Source organism: Equus przewalskii, chromosome 2 (assembly GCF_037783145.1).
Source record: "Equus przewalskii isolate Varuska chromosome 2, EquPr2, whole genome shotgun sequence".
NCBI classification, from domain to species: Eukaryota; Metazoa; Chordata; class Mammalia; order Perissodactyla; family Equidae; genus Equus; species Equus przewalskii.
Genome location: NC_091832.1, coordinates 7,442,556 through 7,465,381, shown reverse-complemented (window position 1 = coordinate 7,465,381; position 22,826 = coordinate 7,442,556). Strand labels below are relative to the sequence as shown.

Below are 22,826 nucleotides of genomic sequence, written 5' to 3'. Positions count from 1 at the left end.
TAATAGTTATAGAACTATCCAAATTTCAAAAGTTCTTTTTTTTTTTTTTTTTTTTTGAGGAAGATTAGCCCTGAGCTAACATCTGCCGCCAATCCTCCTCTTTTTGCTGAGGAAGACTGGCCCTGAGCTAACATCCATGCTCATCTTCCTCTACTTTAAATGTGGGACGCCTACCACAGCATGGTGTGATGAGCAGTGCCATGTCCGCACCTGAGATCTGAACTGGCAAACCCCGGGGCCACCAAAGTGGAATGTGCGCACTTAACTGCTGTGCCACCGGGCTGGCCCCTCAAAAGTTCTTCTTGTGGCTGTTTTGACACATTATATTTTAAATAAAATTTTCCATTTATTTAAAATTTCCATTTTTGTCATCATGGAGTTATTCATAACATCCTCCTATGAACTTCTGGATGTCTTCTTTGTCATTCATGACATTCATGATCTGAGCCGTCATGTTCATCATTGTTTCCTCCTCCTATCAGCCTTCCTAAAAGTTTATCAATCTCATCAGTTATTTCAGGTAACAAACTTCAGGCTTTATTGATATGTTTACTCTCTTTGATTAATTTATGTTCCGTATCATTTCCTTTCTACTCAATTTGAATTTAATTTCCTGTTGTTTTCAGCCTTTTTGCTTTTCTGTATATACTTTTAAGGGTATACATTTCCTTTTATGCAGTGCTTTAAACTGTATCCGAGTTTCAATATGTCATGTTTTCATTTGTGCAATTCCAAATATTTCCTAATTTCTAGTGAGACATTTTAATTTTAATTAATTAAATAATTTTTATTTAATCAATAAATTCTTAATTTAAATTAATAAATTTTTATTTTAATTAATTTATAATTATTTTTATAAATTATATTTTATAATTAAAAGAAAAAATAAATATATTTTTGTTGAGTAACATTGCTTTATAACATTATATAAATTTCAAGTGTACATTATTATATTTCAACTTCTATGTAGACTACATCGTGTTCACCACCAAAAGTTTAGTTTCCATCCGTCACCGTATGAATGTGCCCCTTTACCCATTTCACTCCCCCATCACTCCCCTTCCCCTCTGGTAACTACCAGTCTATTATCTGTGTCTATGTGTGTGTTGTTGTTTTATTGTCCACATACAAGTGAAATCATATGGTATTTATCTTTCTCTGTTTGATTTATTTCGCTTAGTATAATATCATCAAGATCCATCTGTGTTGTCAAAAATGGCAAGATGTCATCTTTTTTTATGGTTGAGTAGTATTCCATTGTATATATGTGCCACATCTTCTTTATCCATTCATCCCATTGATGGACACTAAAGTTGTTTCCAAGTCTTGGCTATTGTGAATAATGCTCCAATGAATATAGGGGTGCATATTACTTTTTGATTTAGTGTTTTCATGTTCTTTGAATAAGTACCCAGAAGTAGAATATCTGGATCATAGGGTGGTTTTTATTTTTAATTTTTTGAGGAATCTCCATGTTTTCCATAGTGGCTGCACTAGTTTATATTCCCACTGGCAGAATGTGTTTTCTCTACATCCTCTCCAACACTTGTTATTTCTTGTCTTTTTGTAGCTTTTTTTTTTTTTTTGAGGACGATTAGCCCTGAGCTAACGTCTGCTGCCAATCCTCCTCTTTTTGCTGAGGAAGACTGGCCCTGAGCTAACATCCGTGCCCATCTTCCTCTACTTTATATGTGGGATGCCTACCACAGCATGGCTTGCCAAGTGGTGCCATGTCCGCACCCGGGATCCAAACTGGTGAACCCTGGGCTGCCAAAGCGGAACATGCGAACTTAACCACTGCACCACTGGGCCGGCCCCTCTTGTCTTTTTAATAATAGCCATTCTGACGAGCATGAGGTGATATCCCAAAGTGGTTTTGATTCTCATTTCCCTAATACTTAGTGATGTTGAACATCTTTTCATGTGCCTGTTGGTCATCTGTATATCTTCTTTGAAAAACTGTCTGTTCAGATCCTCTGCCCATTTTTTAATTGGGTTTTTTGTGTTTTTGTTGTTGAGTTGTATGAGTTCTTTATGTGTTTTGGATATTAACTCCTTATTTGATATGTGATTTGCAAATATCTTCTCCCAATTGTTAGGTTGTCTTTTTGTTTTGTTGATTATTTCTTTTGCCATGCAAAAACTTTTTGCTTTGATGTACTCCCATTTGTTTATTTTTTCTTTTGTTTTCCTCGCCTGAGGAGACTTATTTACAAAAGATACTTCTAAGACAGATGTCAAAGAGTGTACTGCCTATGTTTTCTTCGAGGAGTTTTATGCTTTCAGGTCTCACATGCAAGTCTTTAAATCCATTGGCAGTTAATTTTTGTGTATGGTGTAAGATAATGGTCTACTTTCATTCTTTTCCATGTGGCTTTCTGGTTTTCCCAGCACCATTTATTGAAGAGACTTTCCTTTCCCCATTGTACGTTCTTGGCTCTTTTGTCAAAAATTAGCTGACCATAGATGTGTGGGTTTATTTCTGGGCTCTCTATTCTGTTCCATTGATCTGTGTCTGTTTTTCTGCCAGTACCATGCTGTTTTGATTTGTTTTTTTTCGTGAGGAAGATTGGCCCTGAAATGTTAATCTGTCTCCAGTCTTCCTTTTTTTTGCTTGAGGAAGACTGTCCCTGAGCTAACATCTATGCCAGTCTTCTGCTATTTTTTATGTTGCTTGCTGCCACAGCATGGCTTGATGAGCAGTATATAGGTCCATGTCTGGAATCTGAACTGGTGAGCCCCAGGCTGCCAAAGCAGAGTGTGTGAACTTAACCACTGTGCCACTGGGCTGGCCCCTGTTTGATTATTATAGCTTTATAGCATACTTTGAAATCAAGGAGTGTGATGCCTCCAGGCTTGTTCTCTTTTCTCTGAATTGCTTTGGCTATTCAGGATCTTGTTGTTACATATAAGTTTTATGATTCTAGTTCTATTTCCATAAAAAATATCATTGGGACTTTGATAGGGATTGCATTGAATCTGTAGATTGCTTTAGGAAGTATGGACATTTTAACTATGTTAATTCTTCTAATCCATGAGCATGGAATATCTTTCCATTTTTTTATGTCTTCTTCAATTTCTTTCAGCGATGTTTTATAGTTTTCATGGTGCAGATCTTTCACCTCCTTGGTTAAATTTATTCATAGGTATTTTATTCTTTTTTGTTGCAGTTGTAAATGGGATTGTGTTCATTTCTCTCTCTGCTATTTTGTTGTTTAGTGTGTATAAAGACAACTGATTTTTATATGTTGATTTTGTACCCTGCAACTTTATTGTATTTGTTTATTATTTCTTATAGTATTTTGGTAGATTCTTTAGGGTTTTCTATATGTAAAGTTATATCATCTGCAAATAGTGATAGGAGATAGGAGAAATAAAGAGTTTTCCAAACAAGCAAAAACTAAGGGAGTTCATCACCACTAAACCAGCCTTACAAGAAATGTTAAAGGGACTTGTTTAAGTGGAAAAGAAAAAGCCACAAATAGAAATAAGAAAATTATCAAAGAAAAAATATCACTGGTAAAGGCAAGTGTACAATAAAAGTAGTGAATCAGCCACCTATAAAGCTAGTATGAAGGTCAAAAGACAAAAGTACTAAAATCATCTATATCTACAATAAGAGGGCAGGGGATACACAAAATCAAAAATGGTAAAATATGATGTAAAAAACATAAGATGCGGGGCAGGGGTAAAAATGTAGGGCTAAAAGCTCTAAAAGTATGAGGTTGAACTTAAGAGACCATCAACTTATTATATATTGCTATATACATAGGTTATTACATATGAACCTCATGATAACCAAAAAACAAAAACCGATAATAAATACCAAAAAAAAAAAAAAAGAGAAAGGAACCCAGACCTAACATTAAACAAAGTCATCAAATCACAAGGGTAGAAAATAAGAGAAAAAGAAAGGAACAGAGAACTACAGAAACATCCAGAAAAAAATGTAACAAAATGGCAATAAGTACCTACCTATCAAAAATTGCTTTTAAATGTAAATAAATGAAATACTTCAATCAAAAGATAAAGGGTGGCTGAATGGTTAAAAAAAAAAAAAGGACCCAGATATATTCTGCATACAGGAGGCATACTTCAGATCTAAAGACACTCAGAGACTGAAAGTGAAGGGATTGAAAAAGATACTCCATGCAAATGGAAATGAAAAGAAAGTTGATGTAGCAATACTTATATCAGACAGAGCAGACTTTAAAACAAAAACTGTAACAAGAGACAAAAACAGCACTGTATGATAAAGGGAACAATCCAACAAGAGGACATAACATTTGTAAGTATCTATGCGTCCGACATAGGAGCACCTAAATACATAGAGCAATTATTAACAGACATAAAAAGAGAAATTGATAGTAACACAATAATAATAGGGAACTTTAACACCACACTTACATCAATGGATAGATCATCCAGACAGAAGATCAATAAGTAAATATTGGCCTTAAATGACACATTAGACCAGGTGGACTTAATAGATATATATGGAACATTCCATCCAAAAACTACAGAGTTGGGGCTGGCCCGGTGGCACAGCAGTTAAGTGCGCACGTTCCACTTCAGTTGCCTGGGGTTCACTGGTTCGGATCCTGGGTGTGGACATGGCACCACTTGGCAAGCCGTGCTGTGGTAGGTGTCCCACATACAAAGTAGAAGAAGTTGGGCATGGATGTTAGCTCAGGGCCAGTCTTACTCAGAAAAAAAGAGGAGGATTGGCAGATGTTAGCTCAGGGCTAATCTCCCCTGAAAACAAAAACTACAGAATACTCATTCTTTTCAAATGCACATGGAACATTCTCTTGGATAGATCACATATTAGGCCACAAAAAAAGTCTCAGTAAATTTAAGAGGATTGAAATAGTATCAAGCATCTTTTCCAACCACAACAGTAGGAAACTAGAGATCAAGTACAAGAAGAAAACTGGAAAAGTTACAAATATGTGGAGATTAAACAAAATGATACTGAACAATTACTGGATCAACGAAGAAATCAAAGGAGGAATCAAAAAATACCTAGAGACAAATGAAAATACAACAGACCAAAATCTATGGGCTACCGCAAAGTGATACTAAGAGGGAGGTTATAGCTATACAGGCCTACCTTAAGAAATAAGAGAAATCTCAAACAATCTAACGTTACTCCTAAAGGAACTCAAAAAAGAACAGGTGAAGCCCACAATCCATAGAAGGGAGAAAATAATAAAAATCAGAGCAGAAATAAGAGAAGTAGAGACTAAAAAGACATAGAAAAGAATCAGTGAAACTAAGAGCTGGTTCTTTGAAAAGATAAATAAAATTGGCAAACCTTTAGCTAGACTCACTAAGAAGACAGAGAAGGTTCAAATAAATAAAATCAGAATTGAAAGAGGAGAAATTACAACCAGTAACACAGAAATACAAAGAATTATAAGAGAATGCTATGAAAAGCTATATTCCAGCAAATTGGACAAGCCTGAAGAAATGGTTACATTCTTAGAATTATATAACCTTCCAAAACTGAATCGAGAAGAAATAGAGAATCTGAATAGATCGATCACTAGTAAGGAGATCAAATAAGTAATCAAAATCTTGCCGAGAGACAAAAGTCCAGGACCAGATGGCCTCCCTGGTGAATTCTACCAAACATTCAAAGAAGGTTTAATACCTATCCTTCACAAACTCTCCCAAAAAGTTGAAGAGGAGGAGACACTTCCCAACTAAAATGAGGCCAACATTACTCTGATACCAAAACCAGACAAGGACAACCTAAAAAAGGAAAATTACAGGCCAATATTGCTGCTGAACATAGATGCAAAAATCCTCAACAAGATTTTAGCAAAGTGAATGCAACCATACATTAAAAGGATCGTGTTCCACAATCAAGTGAAATTTATGCCAGGGTTGCTAGAATGGTTCAACATCTGCAAATCAATCAGTGTGATACACCATGTTAACAAAATGAAGAATAAAAATCACATGATCATCTCAATAGATGCTGAGAAAGCATTTGACAAGATTCAGTGTCCATTTATGTATGATCAAAACTTTGAATAAAATGAGTATAGAATGAAAGTACATCAACATAGTAAAGGCCATGTATGACACATCACCAGGTAACACCATATTTAACTGTGAAAAACTGAAAGCTGTCCCTCTAAGGAGAGGAACAAGAGAAGGATGCCCACTCTCACTGCTTTTATCCAACGTAGTATTGGGAGTCCTAGCCAGAGCAATTAAGCAATATAAGGAAATAAAAGGGATCCAAATTGGAAAGGAAGAGATGCTTTTCTTTGACCATTGGATTATTTAGTAGTGTTTCTTTTTTTTTTTAGTTTTCCAAATTTCTGAGTATTTTCTTTTTTTTTTAAAGATTTTATTTTTCCTTTTTCTCCCCAAAGGCCTTCCCCCTCTCTCCTCCTCCTCCCAGGGTACATAGTTGCATACTTTTTTCTCTTTTGTTTTTTTTTTTTGAGGAAGATTAGCCCTGAGCTAACTACTGCCAATCCTCCTCTTTTTCTGAGGAAGACTGGCCCTGAGCTAACATCCATGCCCATCTTCCTCCACTTTAAACGTAGGACACCTACCACAGCATGGCTTTTGCTAAGCAGTGCCATGTCCTCACCTGGGATCCAAACCGGCAAACCCCGGGCCACCGAGAAGCAGAATGTGCGTACTTAACCACTGCGCCAGTGGGCTGGCCCCTGCATATTTTTTTTAGTTGTGGGTGCTTCCAGTTGTGGCATGTGGGACGCTGCCTCAGCATGGCCTGATGAGCGGTACCATGTCCGCGCCCAGGATCCGAACCGGCGAAACCCTGGGCCACCGAAGTGGAGCACGCAAAGTTAACCACACGGCCACGGGGCCGGCCCCCTGAGTATTTTCTATATACGTTTATAACTGATTTCTAGCTAAATTTTTACTGTGAATATACTGTGTATGATTTTAATCCTTTGAAATTTAAGACTTGTTTTAGGGTCCCTTATATGGTCAATTTTTAGAAATGTTCTTTGCTTGAAAAAAATGTCTGTTTTATACTTGTTATATGCAGAGTTCTGTGTATGCCTATTGGATCAAGTTTATTCATCAGGGATTGTTCACATCTTCTAGATTCCTACTAATTTTTTGTCTGCTTGATGTGTAGGTTAATGGGAGGGATGTTTTAAAATCTCCCACTATGATTCTGGTGTTCTCTCTGTTGTTCCTTATATTCTGTAGGTTTTTCCCATATTATACACACATTTTTATGAATCCATGTTATTGCTTACATATAAATTTACATATATTCTATGTTCCTGATGATTTGAACCTCTTGTATTCACGTGAGCCTCTTGTGGTAAAGTCTATTTTATTTTCTTTTAATAATGTCACCATTTTTTGAGTTAGTGTTTCTATAGTATATCTTTTTTATACTCTTATTTTCAATATTTCTATATCCTTATGTTAGTAAGTGTCTCTTGTAAGCATCATATTGTTTAAATCTTGTTTATAAATGTTTAGTTTTTAATTAGAGCATTTACTTAATTTATACTTAATTTAATTATTAATGTTTTTAGGCTTAAAATTTACCATCTTACCATATGTTTTCTTTTTTCCTTGCATATTCTGTTTCTTTTTTCTTCTTTCTTGTCAATTTTTGGATTGATTATTTTTCAGTATTGATTTTTTTCATTTTGTTATTTTGAAAGTTAAATACTTTAAAACACCTTTTAATGATTACTCTAAAAATTACGACATGAATCTTTCAGTTTTCAAAATCTAACAGTAATCGGTAATTTTATCTTCTTCCTGAATAATTCAAGAACCTTAGAATTCTTTATTTTCCCTTTCCCAGTGTATTTGCAGTTGGTTTTATATTTTAATTTTGTATGTGTTTATTTAAAACCTCACGATATTATTTTATGCAATCAATATTCATTTAGTTTTACCCACGTACTTACCATTTTTGTTGCTCTGTATTTTTCCCCTACATCTACCACCTTCCATCAGGCGTTACTCCTTATGCAAGGAGAATACTTTCTCAAATTTTCTTTAATGAGTGTCTACTAGTGACAAATTCTGTTTCTCTTGGCCTGAAAATGACCTTATTTCATCTTAATTCCTGAAGGATAGTTTTCACCAAATTCTAGATTCGAAGTTATTTCCTTTTGGCTGTTAAATAAAGTACTCTATTGTCTTTTGGTTCCCACTGTTTCTTTTGAGACCTTAGCTCAATTTAATTGCTGCTTCTTTGAAAGTAATTTATCTGCCCCCACCTCTCCCACTGGCTGTTTTAAAGATATTTCCTGTGTCTTTGGTTTGCAGTAATGGTGCTGGGTTATGCCTGCTGTGTATTTCTTTGATTTATCCTGCTGGGAATTCTTAGGGCTTCTGAAATCTATAGCTTAATGTCTCTCATCTGTTTTGAAGAATTCTCAGCCAGATAGTGCTTCTATTCCATTGTCCCTTTTGTCTCCTTCTGATATTCCTATCACGTTCAGGGTATACCCTCTCACTCTCTATGTTGCATACCCTTTCTTCTATATTTTCTATCCCTTTGACTCATTGTCTTTTGGTGAGTTTCTTCAGATATCTCTTGAGTTCTCTGTGTCTTTAGTTGATTTAATCTGCTGTTAAACTCATCCATGGAGTTCTTAATTTTGCTTATGTTTTTTCAATTTTAGAATTTATATTCAATTATTTAAAAAATCTGGATCATTTATAAAATGGTTTCTAAGTCACTGTCAAAGTTTTCAGTCATTTATTGAATGTATTACGCATAATTTTAAAGTATGAGATTGTTTGTTCAAATATCTGGAACTCCTCTTGACCTGTTTCTGTTGTCTTTTGATTCTTATTTATGTGTGGTTTTGTATCCTTGTATACTTGGTTATCTTTGCTTATGTGCTAGACATTGTATTTGAAAATTGTTTATAGAAATAATTCAGCAGCTAAGATGCTATCTTCCTACAGAAAAGATTTTCATTTGCTTTTGCTAGCTGGGTACCTAGAGTCACTAACAACCTGGGGTCGTTTTAATCCATTTCAGGCATCAGGATTTTTCTTGGCCACTTAGAGGACTGAGTATTTGTTTTATTCTTAATCTCAAGGTGCAACCCTTTGAGTTCCCAATCAAAACATGACCTAATTAGCAGAGCCCTCACTCTTGGTGGGCACTGGTCTCCAACTTTTGGCCCGACAAGGCTTTTTTGTTTCTTTTTTAATAGACTTTATTTTTTAGAACAGTTTTAGGTTCACAGACAAATTGAGCAGAAAGTACATAGAGTTCCCGTATACGCCGTCCACATTTACTGACAAGACTTTTAAGTACATTGCTCAGTCTACAACTCTCCTGGAATTTACAATGCTTCCAAGAAAAAAGTGGCCCTGAATACCAGTCTTATCTTCTAGGTGTTTGTCTTCTTCTAGAACTTGGTCTGTTAATTCTTCACTACCTTGTTATTTTCTGATGCCTTCAACCAGTTATTTTTTAATAATTATTCCAGCTTTTCTAATTGTTCTCAGTGGAGAAGTAGCCTACTATTATTGAACACAATTATTCCCTTTGTTATAAGTGGCTGCAAGTGGATTGCATATTTGGGAAGGATAGGAAGGTGAACCTAGTAAGGAAATAGCACAACTAAAAATCTTTTCTATTAGCATCATGGTTTAAAATTCTTACTTTGAAACATGGAGCTATATTGTAGAAATTAAAGTTTTAATTATTTTAATCTTGTATTCTAGCTCGTGATGCTGATGAGCGAGAGAAGTGGATCCATGCCTTAGAAGAAACAATTCTTCGACATACGCTTCAGCTTCAAGTAAGAATTTTTACGTGGCTTCTGGATAGTTCCTTAGGTTTTTTTTGTTTTGTTTTCTGTTTTTTTTCAATTTTTTTTTTCTTTAAAGATTGGCACCTGGGCTAACAACTGTTGCCAATCTTTTTTTTTTTTGTCTGCTTTACCTCCCCAAACTCCTCCTGTACACAGTTGTATATCTTAGTTGCATGTCCTTCTAGTTGTGGGATGTGGGACGCCGCCTCAATGTGACCTGACGAGCTGTGCCACGTCCGCGCCCAGGATCCTGTTTTCTGTTTTTTAAATACGTGTGGCATGATGTAATGAAAGCTTTTAATTTCTGAGTTGTTTATTCTTGCCTTTACAGTGTTATAATATATAGTAAGGTTATAGTAATTTTCTTCTGCTTTCTGGAGGGTAAAATACTGATTTTTGTCTAGGAACAAGACATTGCAATGCACTGTTGAAAGTGAAATGCTGTGTTAAAATGTGCCAGATTCATTTTTCAAATTTAGTATCTATACTTGGTTATTGATGTAACCAAATTATTATAATAATGTGTGATAATAGATAAGTGCTGAGAAGTTGACCTACTTTTCTTGTTATAGGATTTGGCAGTTACCGTGAATGTTGGGTAGTAGTCTTTGGGATGAAAGTGAAAGAAAAAACTCAAACTGGTTTAAGAAAAAAGCAAATCTGGTTTGGGTGTGGTTTGAAGTAGCCACTGAAACAATGTTTTGAGGACCCAGATCACCTTCTCTATTTCTAGGTCTCATTTCTTCTGGGTAGGCTTCATTTTTAGATATGCTCTCCCTTTGTGGTGGTAAGATGGTTGCGCGGATGGTTGCGGCAATTTCAACCTCCCATTATAGGAGTTCCAAGTTTATAGGACCATAATAGAATTCGTAGGATTAGTGGTGATCACCTTAATCAGTCATTTTCCAAATCCTAACCAATCAAAATTTCAGTCATATGCTGCACGCCTGGAACTGGGATGTTATCTGCTTCACTGGAAACACATTGCGGATAGGGTCGAAGGTGGCCTCGCCAAGCAAAATAGGAAAAAAGGATGCTGGGTGACAGAAAGAACAAATGTCTACTCTGCCATGCTGAAGATAGTTTTCTATGTTTATTCCCCAATGAGAGAGTATTATTTTGTAGCATATAGAGGATTTTGTTTTGATTTACAGGATTGCATTGTAGAAAACTGATGTTTTATAACCCTTTCTCTCTACTTATCTTTGTCCTATACTAGGAATTGGCTTGATTAGACAGGGAGGTATAGGGCATCCCAGGTTCTACAAGATGCAGTGTTCAAACAGAGGCTTAAAAAACATTATTCAAGGATGTGGTTATTAAGAGACCGTAAGAAATGAATATAGAATTGAATCAGGAGATCTATGTTACTCTATGAGCTATGCCTTTTAAAAGCAACTTCATAATTCCTATAGGTTTCTTTTTAATTTAGGCAGTTTTATAAATGACTATAGCATCATTTCAGCAAATTTATCACTCAGTAAGAAGTGTTTTAAGAATCATATTAGACTGAATGTGGCAGATGAGATTCCCTCCACAGTTGGTTAGACTGACATTCATGTCTCTCTATGATCTAGGCTTGGCCTGTTTTTCTATACGTTTCTACCGGTATACCCCTGCATAAACCTTCTACCAGAGCGCTGCTGCCTACTTGCTTTGCTCTGAACTCATCTTTTCATTTCTGGTCTTCACATTCTTGCTCATGATGCTCTCTCTCTCTGTGAAATGCTGCTTGCCTTTGTTTACTGCCCCTTTTCTTTAAAGCCCCGTTCAGCACTCACCTCTTCTGTGGTGCCTCCCTGACTGACCCCTCTGCCCCTATCCCCCAAACTTAAAATGATCTCTTTTCTTTGAATGCCATACTCGTTGCACAATTCACTAAGTCCTTCTCATATTCTTCTTGTTTATCTTTTAAAGTATCTATGACTCCCATCTTCCCAATTAGGATGCAGATTACTTAAGGTTGCCTAATTTGATCCAGTTTTGGAATTTATGAGCTTTTGCTAAGAAGAGAGTTTACGTGTCTTTGGGAATAACAAGAAGAAAAAGATAAATTTGAGAAGTCTTAAACTCTGATAGCTTTGATATTTTAAAGTACATGTAATACACAAGAGTTCTTTATATATTTTTTCCTAAAGTTAATGCATACAGAAGATAGGACATTTAGAAATATGTAATTAAATCTTCATTTAACTGGTACAAAATTAAAGATTCTCTTCCCAGAGATAGTGAAGTGTGGTGAAGAACTTGACTCTAATACCTAGCTATGGTAAGAACTTGATAAATGTTAGCCGCCATTGCTACAACAACTACTTTTACCATCTCTGCTCCCGTTACTTGGCATTCTAAATAGTGCTCAAAAACTGTTAGTTAAATGAAGAAATTAACAAACAGGTGATATATAGGTTGTTTTTCCATTGCTATTTATTGAGTACTTTGAGATTTATAACATACTGTTAGGTAACTGTGGGGTAGGCACTCATGGAGCTCTCTTCCAAATGGGCACGGAATTTAATTTCATCTCCACTTTAGCCATTAAACTGTACTACTTTGACCTTGTCATTGCTTAGAGCTACATCATCTCCAAAATGTTGAATCTGAAAGTGTTTTCTCTTTGACCACAATTTTCTTACCTTCATCCTCTTCTAGCACTTTACTTCTTCTGGACTTTGGTCCTTTCATTTTGGTCTGAGCTCTACTTTTCCATTTTTCCTGGTCATTTAGTACCTTTCTAGTTTGACTTTTCTCATTCCCCAGCGTAAACGTTATAGTCCGCTTCTACAGCATGGATTTTACTATCACCCTTAGAATTTCTTGTCACTGGATGTTTTGTGCTGTATATCATTCTGGTTTCCATTCCCCAGGGCCCCCATTGTCTGGTTTCTCTGGTTCTAGTACTGTTAGGTCACAAAATGGAGATGGTTGTGTCTATCACAATTTAAATTTTGTCTAACTGTAATTGGATTTCTGTAACTATTTAACAGTCTTCTTATTAACTTTTTTGGATTTTCAATTAAATCCCCTCAGTGGACTCTTTTCCATCAGTGCTCAGTATCTAATACAGCCCCTCCCTTCTTTATCAAAAAGGTCTCTCTTCTTCAGCAGTTCTTAGCGACTTCACCTATACCCGCTTTCTCTGCTTTGCATATTTCAAAGAAAAGATTATTCTCACTCTTTCCCAAAGTTAACACTACACCCATACTCTTGACTGCAAGGTGTTTCCTTTGAGACTGTAACTTTCTCCCTCATTCTCATTAGCCCCTGCCGCTTTCATGCATTCAACTAAAATTTCTGTGCAGTTGAGGCTTCCTCCCTCCCCTGCCCCTCCATTTGTATATCTCTTTTCATATGGCTTTACTCTACCTTCTCTCCTTTTGGATTTTTCCAGTTAGCTGTCTCCCTGGAACTCAACCTCAGCATGGCTAAAACTGAGCTTATCGTTTCTTTCCTCCTCAAACCCATCTCTTTATCCCATTTTTCTGTTTCTGTTAATGACAGCATTATTTTCTGAGCCATTGAGGTTTGCAAGTTGAGAATCCTCTTAAGTGATAACTCCCAGCCTGCCAAACCTGGGGACTCTTTTTTTTCTTTTACTTTGTTTTTTCAATAGGATCACTCACACTCCTGCACTCACTTTGACTATCATTTTTGTTACATCTTGCCAGCTCTATTTCTAGTGCCCTTCTAATATTCCTGAATTTATTCTCTTCTTTTTCCTATAAACAGCAACTATAGTAATAATCGTAAGGCATCCACAACTGTGAAAAACCTTTAATGGTTTAATTTGTCTGTAGGATGTAGTAAAACTTCTTGTTAGGGGATTTCAAACTCTCTTTGATTTGACCCCAACCTACCTTTCTACTTCCTGTCCCTACATGTACCTGATGCTCCACATAGAAATCTTTTCTGATTCCATGCTTCCGTTCATGCTACTCGTAAGTCCTCATCATCCTCAGTCCTCAAATTTGCCTCTGTAAGATTCATTCCAATCTTTCAAGACCCAGTGCTCATATTACCTTTTCTTTTCATTTTTCTTATCGCTGTAATAAAAAGTAGTAACTTACCCCCTTAACCTCTGCTATAATTTCTACTTCCATTGTAGCCCATATAACATTTTGCTTTGTAATAATACATAATAATAGCAACTAATATTTGAGCACTTCTTATGCACCAGGAACTGTGTGGGCTTTACATGCATTATTGCTTTTAATAATATAATATTAGTTAACTCATCTCCCTCTTGAGATTCTAAGTTTCATGAGGCTAGAAAGAGAATTTATCTTATTGATAGTATGTTTCCCCTAGCACCTGTGCAAAACCCAACTGGCACTTCCCAAGCTTCTGAATATGGTTTAGGAGGCAGTATATTATAGAAGAAAACCTTTAGAGCCAGGCTGACCAGGACTTGGGGCCTGGCTCTGCCCTTTTACTAACTGTGGAATCTTGACTAAGTACTTAATTTTGTTTAAACCTCTTTTAAAATTTGCCTGATCTTTAAAGGTAGGTATAAAACCTCAACAAAGTAGTTGTGGTAAGATATTTTAATAACTCTAACATACTACACCTTGTACATAGAAAGAACTCATAAATATTAGTTCTGTTCTTCCATTCTGATTAACCGTAAATTCACCTGGAGCATCTCTTTCACCTTTTCCCTTTCCTTCTATCCTTCCTCTGTTATTTTCTTTTACTATTGTTTCTACTCCTCTGTGAGTATCTGCCTATTGCAATTAAGATAGTCTAAGGATGAGAGAAGACAACTATAATCTTCTCTCTCCTTTCAATGGCTATGGAAGTTAAGTTTCCAGTAGTCATTCTAAACTTGTTGTATGTTAGCTTGTTCTATCTTTTCATGTATTTACACCCAACTAAATTAGGACATTCCTTGAAGAGAGGCCAGAGAGGCTGCTGAGCCTCTTAATCTCCTCTTCTTAGCCTGTAAGAGGCATTCAGTGGATATTTGATGATACTGATTAATGGAGGGAAACCTTTTAGATTCTTTATTTACTCTAGTAAGCTTTAGTACAAACTAAATGCTGAGAGATTGCCAGGGAAGGCATTGATCACTGGAAGAAGACAGGATTTTACATGCAGTAAGTTTTGCAGCATCCTATATTATACAAGGTATAATGAATTATAGCTGCTTGTCTGGATATCAAACAGGTGTAAAAGTCAGTTTTATAAAGTTGAGTAAATTTGGGTCCATTTTAGAAAAAAACTCTTGAAAGCCCAGAATTCAAGTGTTTATTATATCATAATGTTATTTAATGTGGGCAAATATAAAACTGGGTATGAACTTCTTAGGTTTAAAATCTTATAGAACTAACTGTACATCCAAAAGAAAATTGCAAATTAAATCCAAACAAAACACAAAGCAATAAAATCTAAATTAACATTAATGTGATGAATGATATTGCCTTGCTAAAAGTAAGTTACTATGTAAAATGTGAAAATGGTACTGCCTGTTAGGGTATAAAATCTTTTGAAGTTTGGTATGCATACACTATTGTGTTGAATGTGATGACTCGGTCATCTCACCACTTTTCTCTGGTCTAACTACTGGGAAACTTTTCTTTGTACAGCACATGCCATGAGGTCATTTGGCCTTCACACATATGTCATTTTCATGGTTGAGGCTCTTCTGTGACAAGTAATAGTACTTGGTGCCAACTTGATTATAAACAAAAACATGGGCGATGAAATAACTTGGTAGCACTTGGATTTAAGGTTGTTTCTGAGCTGATTCAGTGTGTGGTTATACTAATTTTTATAGGTTGTCAGAAATGAAAACACGGAAGATTGTGGTAGATACATTTTCAGATCCCAATTTGAAAACTCTCATGTAGATGTTTGAGTAGTATAGATCTTTAAGATTTTTCCTTTTATGCCACAAATTGATTGATATTTTAACAAATTTTATACTAAATGGCTTCTGTGATTATTCTTCGGGCCAAGAAATTGGGCTACAATTGTCCTCATTTGTATAAGTTTATGTCGGCCACTATAGACTGTATCTTAGGTGGTTATCAAATTGGAATTTCATTCCTACTGTCTTGTAATTTTGTAATTTTTGTCCTTTACTTTTTGTTCACTATCCGTTGGCTTTGATCTCAAGCCTCTAGAGAGAAAGGACATGATACCACTGTAAGAATAGGCTGAAGGAAGTAGGGAAGGCTGGTACAAACTTCACTAGAAGTGTCACTGAATCTGTGGGTAAATGGGTAAACATCATTATACATAAAGGAGATGTGATAGAATTCAGATTGCAAATCCTTATCGAGGCTGGAAAAACAATAGAGCCATTCTGAAGCCTTTTTTCAAAATTAGATAGTTTGGTATGATAATTACATCTGTGTCAAACTTTGGTTGTAGACAAACACAAATTTGGTATTTAAGGTGCAATTTAGGATAGTAGCTGAGAAATTAATTTTTAGTATTAGGATACCTTGATCCTACCCTCTTTTCGTTAATGGCTGATGTGTCTAACTGGGTAGCTAAGACTACAGTCAGGCATCCTTTAATGACAGGGATATGTTCTGAGAAAAGCATCATTAGGTGATTTTTGTCATGCGAACATCACAGAGGGTACTTACATAAACCTAGATGGTATAGACTACTACACACTTAGGCCATATGGTACTAATCTTATGGGACCACTGTCGTACGTGTGGTCTGCCGTTGACCAAAATGTCGTGATACAGTGCGTGACTGCAACAGAGATCTTTTGAGTATTTTTCTTGAGTGTTAAGCTACTTCACTGAAGATTAGTTTTTTGAACATACATTTCAATGTCTCAATATATAAAGACTTGTTTACTACCAGTGTATCGTTTACCCTGGCCTCATTAGATTTTATTTTTGTATCATATAGAAAAATAGATGCGTTTTGTTTTCCTCTCTTGAAGCTCTTTGTTGCCTAAAGGAAATGATTGCAATATAGGTGTGTCACCGCTTCCACAGGTAAAGTGGTATGGAGAAGTAACTGGTTACTTGGGTTTCCTATAACAAAGGAAAATTCCCCTAAGGGCTGTTGCCAACATCGTTGCTATTACTGAGGGCAGATGAATTTCTGCTCCTAAATTGGAACTTAGCCTTCTCCGATTCTTTTTTTTAACCAGTTCTATTTTACTAGTGGTGGCCTATCTTGAACTCTTGGGAAATCACTAAGAACAGACGGTCCAGTTTTTAGATGTTAAAGGTTGTTCCTTTAATTGCCTGAAATGTGTTTTAACTGTGTATTTTTATGGAAATCTTTTAGAACTTATTGTGTAATTTTCCTGCTTTCTCTTTATAAAAATAAGGTTTAAAATTAAAAAAAAAATAGGGCATGCTCAATTCAGAACATATAAACAATACAGAAAAGTTATTTATTTGGTAAATATTTATCGAACACTTAATATGTTCCATGCACTATACTAGTTGGAGAGGATATAATTGTGAATAAATGACACATTGTCCTTGTCTTTACAGAACTCAGTCTAGTAGTATAAAGAAGAAAATAAAAATCATAGGGACTGAATTTTTTAAAAACTACAATAAAGCAATGACATAAGTAAGTCATGCTTCTAAAACATTTTAAACTATGTGTAAGTATATAATATAAAAGCAGTAGCTTTTCCCACAACCCTTTCTTTAGAGATAAACATATAGTTCTCATTTGTTAACTTCCTAATCCTAATGTAAAGTTAGAGTGCATAAAAGCTGGAGCACTTAAAATCAAGAGTAATTACGTACAAAGCCTGACTGCAGACCACTCTCGCTGGGGCTCCAACCTGCCAGTGCCCACTCACACGGTCTCTCTGGGTCTCCCTTGCCCCCTCGGGGCCACAGAAGCACTTTGTGTGTTAGAGGCAGCCGGACTCCTTTTGACCCAGGGCCTCCCAGCGATCTGAATGCTGGGCGGGGCCTCTCTGCTAATGCTCAGTAGAGGTTTTCCCTGTGGCTGCTGTGTGACCATGGATTTTCCCACTGGGCTAAGGAGCAGTCGCGGGGGGCTTAGGTAAGGCTGTAGTCACTTGTTTCCACTGTCACGCCACCGATGCGTGCACATGCCCACCCTTGGTGCTGTGGCAATGCTATGAGTGTGTCAACCGATAGAAAGTCACTTGCAGGTATAGGCTGTCCAGAGGTCGGAGAGTTTTCACCTATCTCCACCTCCTCCTTGGGGGAAGTCCATCCACCTTCCCATGTATAGCAGTGTGGGTCTCTCAGGCGTTCTGAGATGCTGTGTGGATATCTTTTGTTGACCGATGAATGTCCAGTTAGTTGTAGTTTGAAGGGGGAGAGACAAAGAAAATTGCTCACTCCGCCATGTTGCTGACATCACTGAGAATATTTTTGAAAGTAGTACATGAATTCTATATGGTTAAAATTTTCTTTTCATCTTAATACCTATAGGTAAAGTTGGCCTAATTTTTACTTAACAGACTTCTTGCTATTTTAATGACTCCTTCACCCTGAACCTTAGTGTTTTTTTATTTTTCTCAGATTGTTTTTTATACTTCTTAATTACCATATTGTATTCTTCTTTATCTTCTACAATAACAACAAAAGAGGTACCAATTTAAGTTAATCACTTAGTAGCCTAGTTATGTTGTTCAGAGATAAGTAGTGAAGATTTTTTGATACATGGGTTGGAAATCAGTTGTCACATATGAGTTTAAGGCATTGGTCACTTAACTTTCTTCTGAAACAACCTGTAGATTTCTTTAAAAACACTTGAGTTGCCAGATTGGCTTAGAAGTCCTACAACTTCTTGGCATAAAGTGGGTAAAGTTGCCTTGTATTGTGTAATTACTTTTCATTTCAAGTGCTGCATCTTTTCTGCACACTAACTTTATACTAAGATTGGAAAAATGAGAACTATATGCCTGTAACAAATAGTTATCTCTAGCATGAAACTGAGAAAAGGTAGACTTTGGAGTGTAGCTCTGACCTCTTCAAATATGTAACTATAACATAGTTTTGTATATATGCAATTGAGGAAAATTCAATATTATTGTTGAGAGACTGTCATAAATCACATTCTGTATTGCCATTACCTCTAATCTTAACACTTAAACCTATCAATAAAAAAACTAATGATAATTGGGTCCACTAAATTTTTACTGTAACTTAACCATTTATACTATACTGTCAAAAATGACAGTGCATTAGATTTTGAAACTACTGACCCCTGATGATGTTCATGATGGGAGGTTTGGAGGACACTTTTATTTTTTTAAAGATTTTATTTTTTCCTTTTTTCTCCCCAAAGCCCCCCGGTACATAGTTGTATATTCTTCGTTGTGGGTCCTTCTAGTTGTGGCATATGGGACGCTGCCTCAGCGTGGTTTGATGAGCAGTGCCATGTCCACGCCCAGGATTCAAAACACTGGGCTGCCTGCAGCAGAGCACGCGAACTTAACCACTTTGCCACTGGGCCAGCCCCATGGAGGACACTTTTAAAAACATCTGACACTTTGGTAGGCACTATTAAATACAAAGTCCTTTTTTTTTGAGGAAGATTAGCCTTGAGCTAACATCTGCTGCCAATCCTCCTCTTGTTGCTGAGGAAGACTGGCCCTGAGCTAATATCCATGCCCATCTTCCTCTACTTTCTATGTGGAACGCCTACCACAGCATGGCTTGCCAAGTGGTGCCATGTCCGCACCCGGGATCTGAACCCGTGAACCCTGGGCCACTGAAGAGGAGCACATGCACTTAACCGCTATGCCACTGGGCCGGCCCCTAAATACAATGTCCTTGATGACCCCATAGGTCTTTCCGTCTAGTTGGGGAGATAAGACATAAACACATGAAATAACTGGTAAGCAAGAATTATATAAATAAGTATTATGTTTATTATGGGGTCAAACAGTACAGTGCAGAGACAGAATTAGAGATGTAGGCCTTTGTTTCCCCCTGGCCTGGGGAACTGTTTGGTCAGCTACTATGGAATCAAGTCCTTTGGGCTACTCAGGCACAAAATTAACTGTTAGAAAAGCAAAGATTAAAGAAAAATTTAAAAGAGAGGGTAGACATTGACCTTGTCCATCTGATAAAATTAATGTATTTTTTCTCCATCACTGTTTAAGGTTTAATTGATATTTATCATAGAATTGACGTCTGTTTTCAGAATCTATTACTATAGGAAATCCATTACGAGAATATTCTGCTTCACAGATACTGCATTTTTTACAAGATCCTCCACCGGCAAAAGGATTACAGCTTGCTTAAGGCTCACATGATGATTAGCAATTTTTAGCAATAAAGTATTTTTTAATTAAGGTATATACTTGTTTTAGACATAATACTGTTGCACACTTAATACACTATAGTGTAAACATAACGTTTATATGCACTTGGAAACCAAAAAATTTGTGTGACTCACTTTATTGCGATATTAGCTTTGTGGCGGTGCTATGGAACTGAACCTGCAATATCTCCAAGGTATGCCTGTGTTGAACACCTAATATGTGCCAGGCATTTGGCTAAATACTGAGGATATGATGCTGAACAAAATCAGATAGGATCCTTGCCTCATACACTCTAGTGGTGAACATAGGCATTAATCAAAGAATAATGCAGATAGATAGAAGGCAGGGCAGTGGTTGGCGGGATTGACTGCTTGAGGGGCATGGGGAAATTGTGGGGTGATAGAAATGTTGTATTTTAATTGTGGTCACATGTGTGCATACAGTTATCAAAATATATTGAACTGTACATCTAAAATGTATGCATTTTATTATATGTAAATTATAATAATAAAGATGATTAAAAAGATTAACAAAACATGTAAAGTTATAACTATGCTAAGTTTCACAAAGGAGAGTTGCATAGGCTATGAGAACGCACAATAGGAAGAGTTCACATAGGCAGGGAGGAAATGATGATGAGTAGAAGTAAATTAAGTGAGGGGTGGGGATTGGTGTCAAGGAGACAGTGAAAAGACAGAAATAACAGCATGTGTCAAGGCCCTGGGGTTGGAAGATCTATGGCAAATTGAAGAAATTTGAAAAGGCCGTTGTGTGGAGGGCAGAAAATAGGGGTGTGCAAGGTGTAAGATGGAGCTAGGATGTAGGTAGGGCTAAACCTTGCAGGCCATTGTTAAAGATTGAGTTGTATCCTAAGCACAGTGGAAAGCAGTTGAAGTTCTTTAATTAGGGGGGAGGAGGATGATGATAGGGTAATGAAATTGGTTTTGGAAATACTACTGTGGCTACAGTGCTGAGAATGAATTGGAGGAGCGAGGGTAGATTTAGGAAGCCTTTATTTAGGAGATTATTCCAAGAGGCCCAGACCTGTAATTGGGTGGTGGTGATGGAGAGAGATGGACAGAATTGAGAATGTATTTAGGAGGTAAAAATGACAGAAGTTGGTAAAGAATTGAACCTGGGACGAGGGAGGTGTCCAGGATTGCTAGGTTTATGGTTTGCATGTTAGAGTGGATGGTAGTGGTTTTCATTTACTGAGATATAGGGAGCACTGAAAGAGGATCAGCCTTTTGAGGAATGGGTGCTCGAATGAAGAGAGTGCGTTTGGTATTGGATATTTTGGAATTTTTTACATAAAACAAACTGAAGGTATCTTTAATACTGAGTGCAGCAAGCATTTATTGAGCCTTTTGTGCAGTGTGCACTTTGCCAGGTGTCGTAGGGGGTTCCAGTAGAGCTACAAAAATTAATTCAATGCTTAAGAGTTTAGTAGAGTTAAAAGTATATGAACAACCATAAGGAAAAACAGAAAGAGCAGAAAAGGAGATTGTCCTCCAGATCGGTAAGTTCATCCGTTTTCTCTGTGATTTCCTGCATTTTGGATGATTTTCTGTCGAAGTCTTCTAAGCCTGAACTTTTGATCTAATTCGAAGTTATGCCTTTTGGATTCCTTAAGTATCTTCACATGCCACCTACATTCTTTATGGATCTGTGGCACAACAGCAGGCCCACGATGTTTCACTGAATTAATAAAATAAAGCAGGCCTACCCATGCGTTTGTTTATTGATACAGTATCTCCTCCTCCCCTTACTCCCTCCCCCTTCCTCCACTTCCCCACCACGCGACACAAACAATTTTCCGGAAGTAAGCAAAAGCAGTTATCAAGATGAGACCTGGCTCCACAGCTGCCAAAATACTGGAGATGGCAGGCTAGAAGCCAGTGGGTGTAGGCGAAGCACGTCTGCATCTGTGACCAGCTCCTTCCCCAGTTGCCACCCAACTGGAATCCCTGGGGCCGATGCCCCGAAGCCGGGCTGAGCTCTGTCGAGCTACAACCTCCCTCTCCTGGGGGCGGCGGGGTGGCAGCTGCGTGCCCCGAGGCACAGGTCCCGGCGCGGCCCCCAGCCCCAAGGTGAGCCCCTAGGCCCCGCGAGGCGGCTGCTGGGCCGGGTCTGGGCGGGGGCCCAGGGAGCCGGGCGCTCCGCGTTGGCGCCTGCTGTTCCTGGCCCCTCCCGGGGGTGGCCCGCTCCCTTCCGCCTGTCGCCCCAAAATTGGCCCAACCGCCAATCGTCAGCCGCTCACCCCCCCCTACAGCCGGTGACCCATGGCCAATCGCCAGGGGTCTCTTTGCCAGGAGCTGGCACGGCCAGCCAATCGGGGAGGCCCCCCAGCGGGGCGGGGCGGGGCTGGGAGAGGAGGCGGCCTGGGGGCTGAACCTGGCTGGACCGACTGCGCCGCAGCCCGCGAGTCCAACCGAGGGGGTTGAAAAGGGGTGCTCGGAAGTGGTCCCACGCTCCCTCCCCTGGAGGCACAGAGGGCGGGGGCCTTGGCGAATGGCTTTCTTGCTGGCCACTTGCGGAGTGAGTAGACCCCGAGGGTCTGGGAGAGGGGCCGGCCCCCACCTCTGAGCCCCCGGGGTCCCTGCTGCCGGCCGCGGCCGGGCCGTGGGCGCGCCTGTTGCTCTCTCCCCGCCTGCTTCCCGCCGCCCTGTGGGGTGAGTAGGACGACGGGGCGCCCGGGCCCTCTCTCTAGGGAGCTGCCTCGCTTCCTCGGCCGAGCTGGGTTGCGGGCTCAGGCTAGGGGCCTCCTGTTCCACCGAGAAGTCATTCGC

General features: G+C 38.1%; 1 protein-coding gene across 22 annotated transcripts in view; it reads left to right on the top strand.

Moving 5' to 3' along the window:
- OSBPL9 (oxysterol binding protein like 9) overlaps positions 1-22,826 on the top strand; it is a 156,064-nt gene that overhangs the window by 77,985 nt on the left and 55,253 nt on the right. For 18 of the 22 annotated variants that reach the window (XR_011537365.1, XR_011537364.1, XM_070609651.1 and 15 more), the window contains one exon: positions 9,712-9,788. Coding sequence is in view for 13 of the 22 variants with exons in the window: in XM_070609651.1 (XP_070465752.1) it covers positions 9,712-9,788 (77 nt within the window). In the remaining 9 variants the exon portion in view is untranslated. Of the gene's footprint in view, positions 1-9,711; positions 9,789-22,157; positions 22,710-22,826 lie in introns of those variants that run through there. The other 4 variants (XM_070609660.1, XM_070609661.1, XM_070609662.1 and 1 more) reach the window with 4 other exon arrangements.